The 17,818-nt window shown below is 34.5% G+C and overlaps 1 protein-coding gene across 1 annotated transcript in view; it reads left to right on the top strand.

The window, feature by feature from the left end:
- LOC121734963 (UDP-glucosyltransferase 2) overlaps positions 1 to 17,818 on the top strand; it is a 42,695-nt gene that overhangs the window by 11,413 nt on the left and 13,464 nt on the right. Inside the window, exon 2 of the mRNA XM_042125624.1 lies at positions 608 to 693. Within this exon, the coding sequence (XP_041981558.1) occupies positions 689 to 693 (5 nt within the window). The 5' untranslated portion in view covers positions 608 to 688. The remainder of the gene's footprint in view (positions 1 to 607; positions 694 to 17,818) is intronic.

The raw sequence follows: 17,818 nt of genomic DNA, 5'->3' as shown, positions 1-17,818 counted from the left end.
TATTTTAAGTTCCTATGTTTTTAGAATCTCTACCTTGCGGTAGAGTTAGGTAGTAGGTACAGAAAGAGTAAATGTTTATTATTATTATTATTAGTAAAGAGTAATAAAGTTTTAAATAAGGTGTGATTTCCATTCATATTTACCAAACAAAAATATAAAATGTAATTTGCAAAGAGTGTCTAATTAAGAAGCTTGATGGGCCAGGAGCCCGCTACCAAAAATATCACATAAAAATATTACATTTTATCCCCCTAAAAAATCCACAGAAGATATTATAAAGACAGATGTTATATCATAAAATATGCACTGCTTTGCCTTTCTGCCGCTTAACGCTTTTATAACTTATCAAATCAAATATAATATTATGTACATACAGAAATCATATTTAATAATAAGTACTTAATCATTTTTTTTTAATTATTATTTTTAAAGTTTTGCACTTCTCTATCAATCCACTTTTGTAACGTATTGGAGAAGGACCAAACATTATTCATTAACATAGCCACTGTATATTATGCTTTTTTTGTTTGCAAACATGCCATTGCCAAAAAATCTACGATAAGTCTCGCCATCGGAGCCACATTAACTTTCACTGTGATTTTTGCAGGTGTAAGCGGTCAGTGCTTGTGGTGACTGGTGGACCGACAGTGGACTGTAAGTGTAGTGAAGTGTTAGTGATAAGTTTATAATGGTAAGTGATTTTTTTTTTTGTAAGTTAAAAATTTGCCGTTTAAATTACGGGCGGCGTTCTAACGCAAAACTTTTGCATTTAAATATAAAGGATAAAAGGATGTTGCGATGAATACGAAACACTTTTTTCACGTACACTTAGTTATTTTAAAAATAAGAGAAAAATTTATTTTTGTGGCAAAAATTTTGGCGCCAAATAGTTTGGTGTTGAATTTAAAATTTGCATTTAAAAATAGAACGAAGAAATTACCTTTTAAATAATTTTTAGAGAACTATCTCCAAACTAAATTACTTGAGAGACATTATTATGTATAATCTAATATAATAAGAAATTATAATCATACTAGCTGTCCCGGCAGACGTTGTTTTGCCATATATATTTTTTTTGGTATGAAAAATAGATGTTGGCCGATTCTCAGACGTACTAAATATGCTCACAAAATTTCATGAGAATCGGTCAAGCTGTTTCGGAGGAGTATGGCAACGAAAACTGTGACACGAGAATTTTATATATTAGATTTTGTGTACTATAGCTTACGTCACGCATGTTAATTGTTACGTCAAAAGCTATTGAATAACTATGAAATAACACTGTCAAACTTGATTGAGCGCCAGACATAAACGTGACAAAATGTACGGATTTAAAATGACTTCCATTTTTTAAAAGGGTATATTAAAACTACATTTGGACGTTAATTTATAAAAAAATATATATTTTTTTGGTATTAAGTAATTGAACGTTTCTCGTAAGGCAATGGGAATTATTAAACACAAGGAAAATGAAACCTTATTAAAATTTAAAGCCTACCATAAAATCAAGAGGTGCTCTTGTGTAACCATCTTTAATAAGGCTATAAAGCTAAATAATTAAAAGGCCGCATCAGATGTTGTGTTATGTCAGAGCGGAACTTTACAGATTGTGGATACCCACGTGAGGACTTCATATTATTTATATAATTTACATAATTTATAGACAACTAGCTTTTGCCCGCGGCTTCGCTCGCGTTAAGAAGTATTATTATATACAATCTTTCATACCCTATTTTAACCCCTTGGGGATAGAATTTATCAAAATTATTTCTTAGCGGATGCCTACGTCATAACATCTACCTGCATGCCAAATTTCAGCCCGATCCGTCCAGTGGTTTGGGCTGTGCATATGTGCGTTGATAGATCACATCAGTCAGTCTGCAGTCACCTTTGAGTTATAAAATATTATATAATTTAGATTGACATAGTAAGTATATGTATTAGTTAGTAGGTTAGTTGTTATAAGTTCTTTCGGAGCTTTTATATCATGCGTAGGTACCATCATAAAAGCGAAAGTGTGTATCTGTCTGTTACCTTATTCACGCAAAACTACTGAACCGATTTTGATGACATTTGTCGAAATATACATTTTATCCCGCAAAATGACATAAAATCTACGAATAATAAAAACTAAGGAAAAGTAACTCCGTCAAAAATCATGCTCCACAATACTTGTCAAAAAAGTGTACCTTAGGTACACATTTCAATACATTTGCAATATTTAGGTGACCTTGAGCGGTACTAGGCTGACGTTACATGATAGATCAAAAGGAACCAAATTTAAAACGGTATTAGTATGGGTGTTACGATTCCTTAGTTTTTATTATTCGTAGCATAAAATAGTATTTATTGTGCCGAAAAATGTCTTGTCCGCGATAAACGGATTTCGGTGCAACGAAATTGCTGGCAACAATAGGTCTTTTATATTATGTCAACTTTTATTGTTTATCTGTTGAATACCTACGTGATTATTATACGTATAACGTATGTCAGGTTATGACAGTGTAACAGGCACTAACAGGGTATATGTTGTGGTGCGTATTATATTATACATAATATATTATGTCAGGTTATGACAGTGTAACAGGGTATGTTGTCCACAACATACCCTGTTACACTGCTGGCGGTAATTTTGTTTTGAAAAACTCCAGCTTTTCAAACCAAAATTACCGCCGTAGGAAGGTCTTATGTCATTCTTGTCCAATTACATGATTACATGCCATGTAATTTATTGTGACAACTGCTTCCGAAAAGCGTTAGCTAGGGCTTGAGACTTGTCCAACTTAAAATGACGCGCCCCTCCCTCGTATTCACAGTACAAACATTTTCATTTATATCAACTAAAGGTCTACCAGAAGCTGATGGCAAAAAGGGAGAAATTAAATTGACTAGCAATACCGGGGTAGTTGGAATAAAACATTTAGACCTTTTGTTTCTTATAGCGGCTTATTCTGTGTTATGCAAATATAAAAATTTATCCAATAATCAAGGATATTTTTTGAATATATTTGCCATCAGATTCTGCTAGACCTATAGTGAATTTCAAATTAGACAAGCCCTACATACATGTTATTACAGCTTTATTGAAGTGTCTTTGAACATGCTACATATTATTTGATTAACAATGTTCCAAATAGATTAGGTAGGTATGTAGTTTACTCTGGATAGCTTCGGAAGTTTCTTTATATTCAGTGTCAAAGACAAAACATGCAAAACTATGGCAAAACCATTACAAACTTTCACATTTACAATATTCGTAACTTATTAGTAGGATAATGTCAAAACGTGTCACGTGTTCATAAATACATTAATTATTAAGATCAAGAAAATGTGTCAAGACTAAACGTGATACAGATTACTTCTAATAATAAATACAAGACATTGAATTTATGTAAAAGACAAACAAACAAATTTCACAACAGACCTTAAAATACAAAGTCATTGCCAGCTTTATTACGTTTTTAATTTATTTATTGGTTAACAATTAGTAGCCTCAGTGGTCATGTGCAAATTGCAATGAATAATGAAATATGAATTAAAAAAACTTTAATATATTTTAATATTTTTGGTAAAAAGCGCGCACTTCTTGATCTCTCCATTATTCATCTAACCAACTAGAAAAAAATAATTGTTAAGTAAGTACAGGTCTACCAGAATCTGATGGCAGTTTTTAACAGCAGATTTTCAAAAAATATCCTTGATCGTTGGAAAAATCATTTTATATTTGCACTCAGAATCCTCTGCTATAATAAGAAAAAGGACCAAAATCTTTTATTTCAATTACCCCGGTAATGCTAAAGTCAATTTATTTTCTCACTTTTTGCCATCAGATTCTGGTAGACCTATAAATATTATGTTTAAAATGTTAAAAAAAACATCCAATTAACAAGTCATAATGTAAAAGAAACAATAATTTCAGCTAAGTAAATTTTCTACCGCGAGCTCTTCGTCTATTCGGTGACCACATCGCCATTTTGACCTTGTGATATTGATTTTGGGAATTATCTTTGCTATGTCAAGGCAAATATCCTTTTAAAGGTTATTAAACTATAGAATAACATTTGTTTTGGTCTTCTGCTCAAGGTGAATTTGCAAGTTTATGTTAATACTATTAGAAAGCTATGTTTTCGTCAAACAATAATTGTTAAAAAACTTTTTCGTAATAATTACTTGCAGACTGCAGTACCTATTTAATTTAATAGAAATTAATTAAAAGTATTATAGTCAATTTAAGGTGGCACCAGCGGTCATTGACCTTTCTAATCTAGGAGCTATGTGAAAAATACTCGCACTGCATTCTGTAAACTTAAGAATAAAATTGAATTCTTGTAAAGAAACAGCAACCATTAAATTATTTTCATCGGAAAACGATTTGATTACCTCTTCGTACGATACTCTCCAACTATAATTTATGACTATGAGTTTGAAGTGATATATATAATTCATAATGTGTTCACATCGTGTATGCAAAATACGATATCATCGTCCTGACTAGAAACATTTGTCACTTCATTGTCAATCGTGGTTTGTATAGAAGATGACAAGTTTTTGACTCCCTAGTCACTGTCAATGACCACTACATTTTTTTTATGAAATATGGGGGGCAAATGAGCAAACGGGTCACCTGATGGAATGCAACTTCCGTCGCCCATGGATACGCATGGATCGCAACATCAGATGAGCTGCAGGTGCGTTGCCGGCCTTTAAAATGGGAATAGGGTTACAGGGTAGGGGAGGTAAGGAAGGGAATATGGAAGGGAAGGGAATTTGGGCCTCCGGTAAACTCACTCAATCGGCGAAACACAGAGCAAGCGCTGTTTCACGCCGGTTTTCTGTGAGCCCGTGGTATTTCTCCGGTCGAGCCGGCCCATTCGTGCCGAAGCATGGCTCTACCACGTAAAATATTACAATACAGATTTCCGCGATTTGAGAATAATAAAATATAATATCATGGAGTAGAGACCCGATGAAAATTGTTTTGAAATGTTTAAATCGTGATTCCAAATGATTTGTACACTATTGATTAAAAAAGAAGTGATTTCTTAATACAAAGCAAGAGAAACTAAAGACCTTAGACAGACAAAAAACATTTCCAACGCGCGCCAAACTTGCCCGATCAAAAACGGTGAGAGAATTGATCAAACTCTATACTTTATTTGTTTTCACCGACATCTGTCTAGTTTTTATTTGAATAAAAAGCGAGAAAGCCAGCGAAGTTACATAAATTGATTTATTCACAGTAGTTGAATTGAAAATGTTTTTATTGGTCGAATCGTTCGCATTTAAAATTCGGAACAGATTGTTCCAAATTTGAAATGCGAACAAAATGGCGCGTCGATGTCTTTCTTTTGACGGCGCGGGCGACTCTATCTTTACGTTTCATTGTTGATGATAGAACTAATTTAGGAAATAGTTTGTACATTATTTATATTTGAAAATCAGGCAAAAGATATTTAACTGTTACTTAAAAGTTAAATAGCTTTTGCCTGATGTTTTTTTAGAGGGAAATTATTTTCCACTATCTATGGCAAGCTGCGTTCTATTACAAAAAAAAATATATCAATAACATATGTTATTTGCATACGTTTGGGCAAATTGATAAAGATACAGAGTACATACTATAGCCAATGATATACTATAGCATATTATCTAGTATTAGTTTCGTTTTGGTAAAATATATCTTTTTGTGTCTGGATCGCATTGGTAAGGTATATAATATTATGGAGAGCCGTAGCGCAGCGGGCTTGTTTTCCATATAAATAGATAAAATCTAGACATATCACAAGACTTATTACGCTGTGTGTTTACATTTAATTAGCATTTCTTTACAATTATCGCGTCTATTGTATGAATTATATACATAAGGTTAAGTATTAGGCACCCAAATAGAGTATCACGTGATGGCCAAATTTGGTAGAACGTCCTAAAGCATTTCCTTGTCTAATTGATCGTTAGATCGAAAAACAATGGGTCATCTATGTTGTTTGTTCGCCCTGTATAGATATTATGGTGGATTGTTTGTCACGTATGCCGTCATCAGCTTCCCTGTAATTTTAGTGGCGACCATAAAGTTGAAAAATAAAACAATTTAGAGATTGTGATGTGAAAATTATAAATGAGATAGAAATCCATACTAATATTATAAATGCGAAAGTGTGTCTGTCTGTCTGTCCGTCTGTCTGTCTATCTGTCTGTCTGTCTGTTACCTCTTCACGCCCAAACCGCTTAACCGATTTTGATGAAATTTGGTATGGGGATATTTTGAGACCCGAGAATGGACATATAATACTATTTATCCCGGAAAAATGTACGGTTCTGCCGCGAAAAATTAATAATTTTGACGCAACGGAGTTGCAGGCGTCATCTAGTATACCATAATCACGTAACACTCACATCAATTACGATTGAACCACATAATAATAGCTCCCACACCGGTTTCGGTGACGGTGGCCGGTTTCACTGAAACCAGGCCAGTTACGCAGGAGTAATTTTATAGTGCCCAAGTGTGTGCGCAGTATACAAGAGCACTCTCTATTCCTTTACTCTCATAATTCAGTGGGACGGAAGACCGACACGACTGGCGAGAGATCAGGCGCATGGCCGACTTTTTACATGCCCATCCGACGCATGGATCATCTTACTTGTCAGACATTCAGGTGATCAGCCTGCATTGTCCTAACCAAACTTGAAAATAACAATAAGACCTGGGCCCTGATTTACAATGCGTAATTCGACTTGGATTCGGAAACTTAATCGCGCGGCATCAAATAATTAACGCTCGCCGCAATATGCAATGAAATGACCGCACCGTAAAGTTTCCGAACCCGTGTCGAACGGGAATCGTGATTCGTGAATCGCCCTGCTGATTTAATTAAGAAAAAAATCTAGCGTTCTCAATTTGAATATTAAACGCTTTATTAATGTCATTCAATGGTTATTCACAAATCCTAACGACGCGATATTGAGATGAGGCGCACGTACTACTGAGGTTAAGCTGGAGGTTAGCCAAGTTTATGGGCGGGAAACGAGATTTATATTTTGACACCTGTCACGCGTATAGTGCTATAAGGATATTTTGGCCGTTGGCCGAAACTCGAAATCAAAACTAACTGTTTCCTCGTTTCGTAGCCATGTTTTTAAATTAAAAAGAGACAGCTACGTCATACAAGTGTCATCTTGCATCTTATTGGAGTGTAGATAGAGGAGAACTATCTCTGTATGTAAAAAGTGTTCGCTGAAATGCGTTAAATTAGGTTGGCGCTACAGTAGCAACAGGGTAAATTTTAAAACATTTAGTATATTGGTATTAACCCAGTAATTCTGTGACTCGGCTATTCGGCTAACTTCAATTTATATTTTGTCACCCACGGCTACATTCATTCCATACCCTTTGCTGCAGCTAGCGCCACTCTTGGAGGATTTTTCAACTGTTATTTACTGCGTACAGCTGGACACTTTTTCAAATATTCCCCATATAAGATAGTTCTCCTCCATCTACCCTCCATACTATACTGTACTCGGCGAAACATGGCGGTAGCAGTCATTGACTCCTTGTCAAAAACTTGTCATTTTCTTTAATAAATTATTATTATGTGATTATATTTTGTGTGCCAGCTGTTTTGCATTCATGCCCCAATGTTGTGCACAATTTTAGATCGTTCGGCAAAACTGAAAATTGAATACAGAGGTATTGTTACAACTTATTCAAAAAGTCAATTCGGATTTCGGTCTAAATTTTTTTAATGAAATAAGGGGGCAAACGAGCAAACGGGTTACCTGATGGAAAGCAACTTCCGTCGCCCATGGATACTTGTAGCATCAGAAGAGCTGCAGGTGCGTTGCCGGCCTTTTAAGAGGGAATAGGGTAATAGGGGAGGGTAGGGAAAGGAATAGGGAAGGGTAGGGAAGGATATAGGAGGGGGTAGGGAAGGGAAAAAGGTAGGGGATTGGACCTCCGATAAACTCACTCACTCGGCGAAACACATTGCAAGCGCTGTTTTACGCCGGTTTTCTGTGAGCCCGTGGTATTTCTCCGGTCGACCCGGCCCATTCGTGCCGAAGCATGGCTCTCCCACGTCAAGTCTAATTTGTCAAGTCGTCTAATTTGTTGTGCCAAAAATTTAGAATTTCTTAAAGGAGGTCGCTTAAGGAAAAAACAGTATTTCCCGACCTGCAAACCTTCAAGAAGAGAGCATTTTCCCCCTTAAAAACCCGGCAATGCACCTGCAGCTCTTCTGGATGTTGCGAGTGTGCATGGGCAACGGAAGTTGCTTTCCATCGAGGTATTTGCTCGTATGCCCCCTAATTGTATGAAAAAAGGGGCTACAATTTTTTACTTCAAGTTGTATGCTTATTTGCAACTTATTGTTCCTTCCGGAGAAAAGATGTGATCTGTGCGTTGACAATTCCTTTGTGTGACCAATTCTTTTGTTTCGATGAACGGAATTGAATACAATATGAGTGGAAGAAGTTGGTAACTATACTGTGCTCGGCGAAACGTGGCGGTAGCGGTCATCGACTCCCTGTCAAAAACTTGTTATTTTTTATATAAACCGCGATTGACAATGAAGTGTCAGATGTTGTCAATCGCGGCTTTGTATAGAAAATGACAAGTTTTTGACGGGGAGTCAATGACCACTACCGCCATGTTTCGCCGAGTACAGTATAACAATTTGAAAACTGAAGTTTTTTCGCATAAATGGAGGCTTTAGGACCGGAAAATGACTTGAAATGAAAAAGTGATGAAGTAGGTAAGTTATAAGGGATTTTCAAATAATTGCTCTCATTTCGTAAAATATTAGTTACCCACTTCATCCACTCGTGTCTTCAACTCCGGAATTACTTATCCGAAATACATAATCCTAGTTACAACTTATGCAAGAAATCGACCGGGTTATGTACGAAATATACAACAGTTATTTTGGACTGTATCACGGGGGATTAAGGTCTAAATTGGAAGGTGGTCGGAAGTGATAGGCGAAAGTCATCTACTCTCACTAGCGGTCACGGTCGGGGGTTCGAGTCCGATTGTTGCGCGGACTTACGTAACTTCCGTCATGGTCTAGTCGCGCTGTGATAGTGAGTCATCAGTGCGATGTACAATGTTTACGTTGATGGGTCAATAAGACCGCAACGCATTTGCATTTCTAAATTTGTATGGATTTGACAGATTTGCGAGACGTACCACGCTCACGAAATCTGTCAATTCAGTACAGAAATACATCTACGCGTCGCGTTGCGGTCTGAATTGACCCTTATAATGTAGTAGGTCATACAGCATACTTTTAAAGGCCGGCAACGCACCTGCAGCTCTTCTGATGTTGCGAGTGTCCATGGGCGACGGAAGTTGCTTACCATCAGCCTATCTAGCATACGCCAACGAGATATCTCACTTTTCATGTTTTCTCGATGTTTGATGGTTTGTCTCTTCATCTCTATTCACCCTAGCATGACAAACATTTTTTCTCGCGTAGATCTATCATCAGATAACACATTTTTATAGAGTTTTGTCGAGATAATGTCGAGATTTTGACATTATTAGACGAGTAGTTTTTAATTATCTCGAGAGTGAGATATCTCGTTGGCGTATGCTAGGTAGGCTGGTGACCCGTTTGCTCGATTGCCCCCATATTTAATAAAAAACTATTGGTAAATGGTGCTGGTCCGTTCGCCAATTCTTCAATTGTATGATGTAATAATAAGGTGTCTAAACACACCATGCCGAAGTTCCGCGGCGGAAATTCCGCATAATTAGGTCAGCAATGTCAAACGCATACAATATAACGCGACGTTATTTCGGCATGGTGTATCATTGGTAATATAAAATACATTGCATGCGGAATCAAGCCGATCTTCCGCTACGGAAATTCGGCATAGTGTGTTTAGACACTTATAGGTTTGACGCGTCGGTCTGTGTGTGAGTCCAAACTCCAAAGGCATCGTAGCATCCAAACGGGTAGAGCGATTTTGATCTAGTATTTTTGTTTAAAAGTTGACGTTATCAAGAGTGTTATTGGCTATAGTTAAGAGGATTCCACACCGCCCTTTTTTCCATACAAACGTTGTCCCCTGTTTCCTCCCTGGATAATGCTAGTAGAGTTATAATTTTTTTCCTGAATATCTACGGCCACTAATACAATGTCCCTATGTTTTCTTTTTTTTCATAATTTAATTATTAAATAAGATATGAACGTTCAAAAACCCAAAAAATGGCCAGATTTTCCGCTGTGTTCAAACGTCCAGAAAACAGATTTCGCTAGATTATACAAAAAAAGCAAAACATAGGAACACAGCTCAAGCCTTTTTTTAATCTTTAATGAAAAAAGTACTTAAATCGGTTAAGTTTTGGAGAAGGAATCAGAGGACAACGAATCGTTGATTTTCTGCAGTTGTCTCTATCGCGTTCTGCGGTATAGGCTTGAGGTAAGGGAGACAGCTATAGATATTACACGTACTTTTTTTTCATTTCTCTAGCCCCTGTTGTATCCTCTTAATAAATAATAATCATCAGGCCGCTCAGTGCTGATATCTATAAGTATGTATAATATTTGAATCGGGGGATTTGTTTTTAATGTTAAATTGTAACACACTTTTATTGGCTTCATATTTTATGCTTTAGATGTAATAAATGTTCGTTTGCATGTAAATATTATGTTTGCATGTAAATAAATTCTCTTTAGGACTAAGCGTGTGTATTAAATATCAAGTATTTTACCGTCTCGTTGATCATATAGAGACCTACCGTACTGTACAACATCTCAATTTCCACTCCTAATACGTATAATAAAATAAACACTTCGTATTTTCATTTTGTTTAGGAACACGTATTTTGTAATAAAACAATAATGGGCATTGTCCCAAAAAAAATCACATGAACTTTTTATATTTTTTTTCGTTAAAATAGGGTATTTTAAGAATATAAATTAAATAATTTTGAAATTCATTGGCTAGTTTTTTCTCAATACATTTTTAAAGTTTCGCTCTGACGTCATCATCGGCGGCCAATAATTGACCTCTGCAGTATGTTTTTTTCCTTTTAATCTTATTTATAATGGCTGGTTCGTCAAATGCAAGTTCTCATTATGTGAAAGCTGATACGAGAAGCTTACCAAAAGTTCGAAACGTAATGTTGGTCGAATTTATTGCTAATTTAACGCCATTGAAGGTCAAACAAAGGTTAAACATATTTTTTCAAAAATATAAGTAACTAATGGGTATTTTTTCGTTTATATACAGAAAAACGATCACTGACCTTATTCCTCGAAATGTTTTTGTAATGAGCAAAATTAAAAAAAAAAATGGACAATCCCCATTGGTTGCATTTTGTTTTGTTGTTGTTTAGTTTCATGTTAATATATTTTATACTTGCAAATGTGTTATACCGTAGCTTTCCAGTAATTTCATAATATTTTGTTAAGCTAGAGCAAATACTGCCTTGTTTATTATGAATACGTATGAGTTAAATCATAATTCGTTTATATTACAATTAACATTAATAAAATTTGTAATATGAAGCAATTCATTAGGTAGGTACATCAATTCGTACTCTTTGTACTTAATAATAAGCCACGATTTGATTATTTCTTTAAATATAACTAACTTATATATTTGCGAGGGTCTCTACTAGCAAAAACACGATGACCAGAAAATTTTCTCGATAGAAAAAATCTTAAAGATGCATTTACTTAATTTAATTTTCCTATTATTTCAATTTATTTCCAGATCGGTGCATTCAACTGAGTGCATAATGTAACAACTAGGAATTTATCGCGCGGGAAACGTACAATATGTCCTTTCCTGGGACTGATGCTATGCTCATACCCAACAAAATCGGTACCGAGCGGGCTGCCAAATTTTGCTGTGTTTTCTAATAAGTATTACGATCTCGGAAGACGATTGACTTAAATGAAATTTAAGATTTATTTAATCATTGTATATTTATCTGATATTTGCCTAACGGAAAACACGATTCACTTATTTCGACTCGATAGTTATATTTTCGAAATTATGAATCTTTCTGGGCTTTTCAACAAATACTTATCTGTAACACTTATTGAGTTACTATCATTAAATAAGTTGCACTACTACAATCACACACTTTATAAAATAATGGCTAAAGGAAATATTTTTATTATTATAATTTTTAAGTAAGGTCAATGTGTCGAAGTCCGTCTGGGAGGTAAGTCCGTCTAGCGGCAATAACTTCAATATTTGAACGACTAGTTTCACATGGCTCAGTGGGTAAAACGATATTGCAAAGTTAGTTTGACCTAAGAAACAGACATGTCGCTACTGCAGTTACGAAAAAAATGATCTCAAAATTTTTTCCCGTTTTGTACTCGCAGTCGGAGTGTAAGTCTCTGCCAAAAAAATAAAAAAGTGGGAATACGAAGGAGTTTTTGGGGTTTCTTGGATTACATAGTAACATTAGTGATCCTTTTACTTATTACTGGTGTTCGATTCGTTAATATCCCTTTAATTTCGTTATTATCACCTGCAACATGTGTCTCACCTAAAATTGCAATAATTGGGAAGTCCGTCTAGTTTTCATAAGGAAAGGCCGTCATATGGCCGGTCTTGCCTCGAATCAGATATTGTCAACCTTTCAAATATACATGTCTTTATTGTTAATTTGCTCAAATTTTCCTGCACGAAAAGAGCATACAAGAGGGGCTGATAAAAATTGCAAAAGTTATAAACAATAAAGTAAAAAAAGAAGGGTTTGGTTTTTTAATATTCCAAAAACAATAATTGTTTGAGATAATCAAAATTTGAAAAAAGATCCTTAAAGAGCAGGAAATTTCCTTAAAAAATCCTACTTCCCGGACCAACAACCCTTATAATTTTAATTGAGCGGCGAAAATAACGGTAAAAACGCGTAACTTTCGCGAGCATGGCCCCAATCTGCCACGTAAACTAAACAGTTATTTTAACTAACTAAATATTAATATGACGGAATAAAAAAAAATTGGTACTAAGTATGTAACATAATATCAATAACAATAATCAAATCAATATTAAGTAGGGGAGTATGTTGAAAAATGTCTTATCCCATAAATGATGATGAAGCGAAGTTGTAGATTTTACCGGCACTAGTTATTATAATTTTGTTGTAATAAGCATTAATTATGTTTATACTTAGTGTTTAATTTTTCAAAAAATTCACTACAATTTTAATGAAAATGTTTGCAACCACTTAGACTCACGATATTTACTTGCCTTAAAATGATATAAAATTAATTTTCTCTGGAATGCGAACCTTATTACTGACACCTTAAACACATATTTGAATGGCCGTTTTGCGGCTTTGCTACAAACTGTTCCCATGCATTTTACTTCACAAGTTAGGGCTATACTGCTGCTAGACGGACTTACCTCAAACTGTAAGGGAAGTCCGTCTACACGCCGAGATTTTAAAAAATACCACGTAAGTAAAAAAATATAGCAACTAAGATTATTTTTAGATCATTATAGGTCTAATTAATATATATCCTGTAATTTCCGATGACACAAGTTACTTTAAAAAGCGAATCTCGTAACAATAAATTATGTAAAACTTTAATTTTAGAAAAGTATGCCGGACGACACATTGACCTTAATCATCAAAAACAGTTTTGGGACTTACGACCTTTACTTTCGTGCTATAATGCGCGATATTGTTACGCGATTTGTTCACTATTAGCTGCAGCGTAAAGCACACTGCTCGGGGGCACGATTCACGGAATCATCACGATTGGAGGACAGCGGGGAGTGTAGGCGGGGCCAGCGTGCTTTGATATTTTTGGCAGCAGGCGCTTAAGCGTGAAGACGTAACAAACAGACACACTTTCGCATATATGTATTAGTATGGAGTTAATAATAATAATATACTTTATTCCATTTCACAAAATAATACAAAAAAACACTAAAATCATTTTTATTTACTTTAAAATCGGATGGAATGTAGATATGTATTGAATAATAAGTATGGTCATCAAAAACAACATTAATTTTCCATTTGCGTAGTTCAAAGAATATCAAGATTCAAGATGCACTTGTTAATGATCCCCATACCTTAGTCGTAGTATTCACAAGTGCTGAACAATAGCAGTCATTAGTTCAACCGTATAGGGTAGACCACCATAATGCTAAAGAATTCCTTGTTGGTATAAGGAAAAACATTACATTGAAGTATGTTAGCTTAAAGAAAACTTTGAATACTTAGGGCAGCACTGAAAATGATTAATTTACTTAACTTTATATTAATGAAGATTTTGAAAGAACGAACCACAAAAAGATTAAACAACAAAGTAAGCTTCACCGCCTAGCTTCGGTTTTGGTAATAAAATGTTTGGCTAAACCTTTTCAGTTTCGATTTTGTTTTATAATATGTATTATAGAAGATAGTTATAGTTGTTTTGTTTGGGTAATAATGACAAGCGCTGTTTATTAAAATCATTCGAATAGATAAATTTTGCAAAGCTCTTTCTTCATTGATTCAGACGATAACCGATACTTAATAGATCTGTTTCACTCTACATGTGTTTTCGCTTTCATTACGTCTTTAATTATGGCAAGTTACCACTTACCACCTAACTTACAATTTATAGTGATTTCCTATAGTTAGTGGATAGTTTAAAACTTTAGAGAAAGAGATCTTATCATTGTTCTTATTGCAACTTCTTGTGCTTCTTAGATATTGTTCTAAACTTTACAAATACTTACATATCATGTTTTCTGTTATGTTAATATAATTAAGAACACATAAAAATCAGGTGCTAACTTAGCATGGACTAAACTTTGGCACAGTGAATGGTAACTCAGTTTATAAACAATAATAATAAACAATCGGCAAAGAGCGAGTCGGATTCGCGCACAAAGGGTTCCTTACCGATATATTGCAAAATAATTAAGCCTCCGGCTTAGGAATTGCACTCTAGGGGTTGACAAGCTACTAAAGAAAAAAAAAGAAAAAACAACTGGCTTCAATTATGAGTCAACGGAGCCCCGCTTCGCGGGGCTCCTACTTCTGGTTGGTTCACAAACTACGATGGCTAAGGCGGGAGCGTATCCCGCCTTAGCCATCTAACCTAACCCAATCAAGTCGTATTGGGCCAACATTGCTATTAATTATTTAAGAATCATTAATAAATTGTTATATTAATAAATTTATTAACCCATACAATTACAATACAGTAGAGAATTTTGATAATTTTTCTTAATTTTTATCAAGAAACCTTGAATTATATAGTTTTGGAATGATAAAATCTTTCACCATATCTCATCATAATTACCAAAAATCTTTGTCGCTAACACAGAAATAGATCAAGATATATCTGTGGTCGCTAAAGAGTAAAGAGCGAGCGCAAATGAGTGAGTGCGGCGTTAGATGAGGAGGCCCCAACATGTTTTTCAGTAAAACAGAGAAACAAAAAGATAATAAAGTTAGGTTAAAAATATTTTAGTTGCACGATTTGTCAATTTGTAGACTTGTTTTGATAATAGAAATTGATTTTATTGTGGTGCACCTTTCGATATCGTTTTTAGAAATTTCGTTGTAAGATTGTCCAATTTAGAGTGCAAGTTAGTATTTTTGATAAACAATTTAAATTTTAGTTTTACAAATAATATATCCGATGTATGAACCATATTTTTGGTGTGAATTCGGTTATAAAGGTCGTCTCGTTTTGTATGATGTTTAAGTTTTTTTGGAAGGACATGTTCAGTTAATCAATTGTTTTTTTTGATCAGCATTAGTTTTTCTGGTATGCATTCAGTTAATTAGCGGAGTTAAGGTAGTGTGCTGAAAAAATATTCTGATGTGCATTTATATCCCCTTACTTACTATATTTTGACTATTGAAACATTTTTTTAGTAAACTGTGTTAAGTCTTTAGTAAAGTTAATTAATGCATTTTGGGGGACTTAAGTTTTGAAAAAAATGTTTAGAAAAATCATTAAATTGTCAATAAAAATAAGTTCTGTCTTCTGTGTTAATAATTATTAGAACACAAGTTGATTGGACCGCGCCATATATTTCGTTGACTAACAATTTATTTAGCATTTTAGAAAAGTTTTATCAACGATTAACTTTAATGTGCGTTGGTGAATCTAAGCTTGAATACGAAATACGAATTCTAATAAACTGTCCTTACCTACTCCTTACCTATCAGAAAGTAAACTTAGATATTGCATTTTGAAGTGCAGTTGGACCTTTCTCAACTAATAAAGTCTCAAGTTATGCGACGAAAAAATATTTTATTAGTATTAATAAGATCTTATATTTGGGATTTTTATAATATTCTAAAGAGGTATTAAATAGTGGGAACTAAAAAGATTTTTTTCGAATATTATATATTTACACATAAAAATTATATAATATATTTTTTAGGGTTCCGTACCCAAAGGGTAAAAACGGGACCCTATTACTGAGACTTCGATGTCTGTCCGTCTGTCTGTCTGTCTGTCTCCAGGCTGTAACTCAAGAACCGCTATAGCTAGACTTCTGAAATTTTCACAGATTATGTATTTCTAGTGCCGCTATAACAAATACTAAATCAAAATAAAATTAATATTTGGGAGCCCCATACGATAAACGTTAGTTTTTTGGCCTTTTTTGCTTTATATCAATAATGACAACAGGTAGGTACTTGAAATTTTCTCAAAGTCCTTAATTATATTATGTGTACTTTGATATTTAATAATAATATTAACATAAAATAAGGGTCCCATACAAAAAAACAACTTTTTGGCCTAATTTTGCTCTATAATGGTACGGAACCCTACGTGCGCGAGTCCGACTCGCACTTGGCCGATTTTATTTTATATTTCCGTCTTCAATTAATATACGTATGAATTAAGATATTATGCATTTTAAAAAAGCCAAAATTGTCTGATTATGAGCGAGCTGATGATGACGAATTATAAAACTTAGTACGGGCAGTTCAAATGCGATAAAAACTAGCAAATTGCATAAAGTTTAGTTTCATAGTAGTACTGCAATATCATTGCTCTGTCACAATATTTGTTGATGTGCTAAGTATTGCTTTAGGTTTTTAAAATAACAAAGCCTTTCTAAATTATACTCAACGCAATTGCATACCGTTGGACGAAAATATTTAATTAGTTACTTCAAGTACCTATGTATAGAGAAATATGTCAATTTTAAGTTTAATCTTCTTTAAAAAAAACAGCTGTTTTTTAATATGTGCATGATTGTTATACTAATTACTGTATAATATGTATAGCAGAATTGAAGCACATTATAGTACCTATAGTTATAATTAAAAATTTAAGACCCACTTAGAGATGCCTACTTAGGTTAACGTGAGATTAAATACTGTGGTCTGTGTTGTCTATCTCAATTCTCACCTATACTGTTATACACCTTCTCCTTGACTGTCCTGCTCTACTAAAGAGCAGAAACCTTGGTCACTACGAATACTCATCCACAGAGGAAATTCGTGGAACCAACCCCAACCACATCATTCAATTTATGAGCAGCAGCACCAGAGGCTGGGGACAGTACGCTAATGCGAAGAAGTCACAATAGATCCTCAAGGGTCGCAGTGACATTAGGCCTTAGGGCCACTTGACCTGCCTTCAACAAAAAAAAAAAGTTGTCTATCTCATTCTTTATACTTATTGTAAGTATAAAGAATGACGAACGATTAGGTACCTACCTACTTATAACGGAGATTGGTGAAAGTGGCCTTAAAACAATGTGTAATAGACTAATAGTATTTTATGAAAAAGATAAAACCGAATTCAAAATTGTACGTAATTGAGAATTAAAATTTCCCATCTCAAAAACTACTAAGCCGATTTTAGCCGAACAATAC

This window comes from Aricia agestis, chromosome 16 (genome assembly GCF_905147365.1).
Source record: "Aricia agestis chromosome 16, ilAriAges1.1, whole genome shotgun sequence".
NCBI lineage: Eukaryota > Metazoa > Arthropoda > Insecta > Lepidoptera > Lycaenidae > Aricia > Aricia agestis.
Note: the sequence above shows the minus strand (reverse complement) of the source record. Positions and strands in the feature narration are given on the sequence as shown.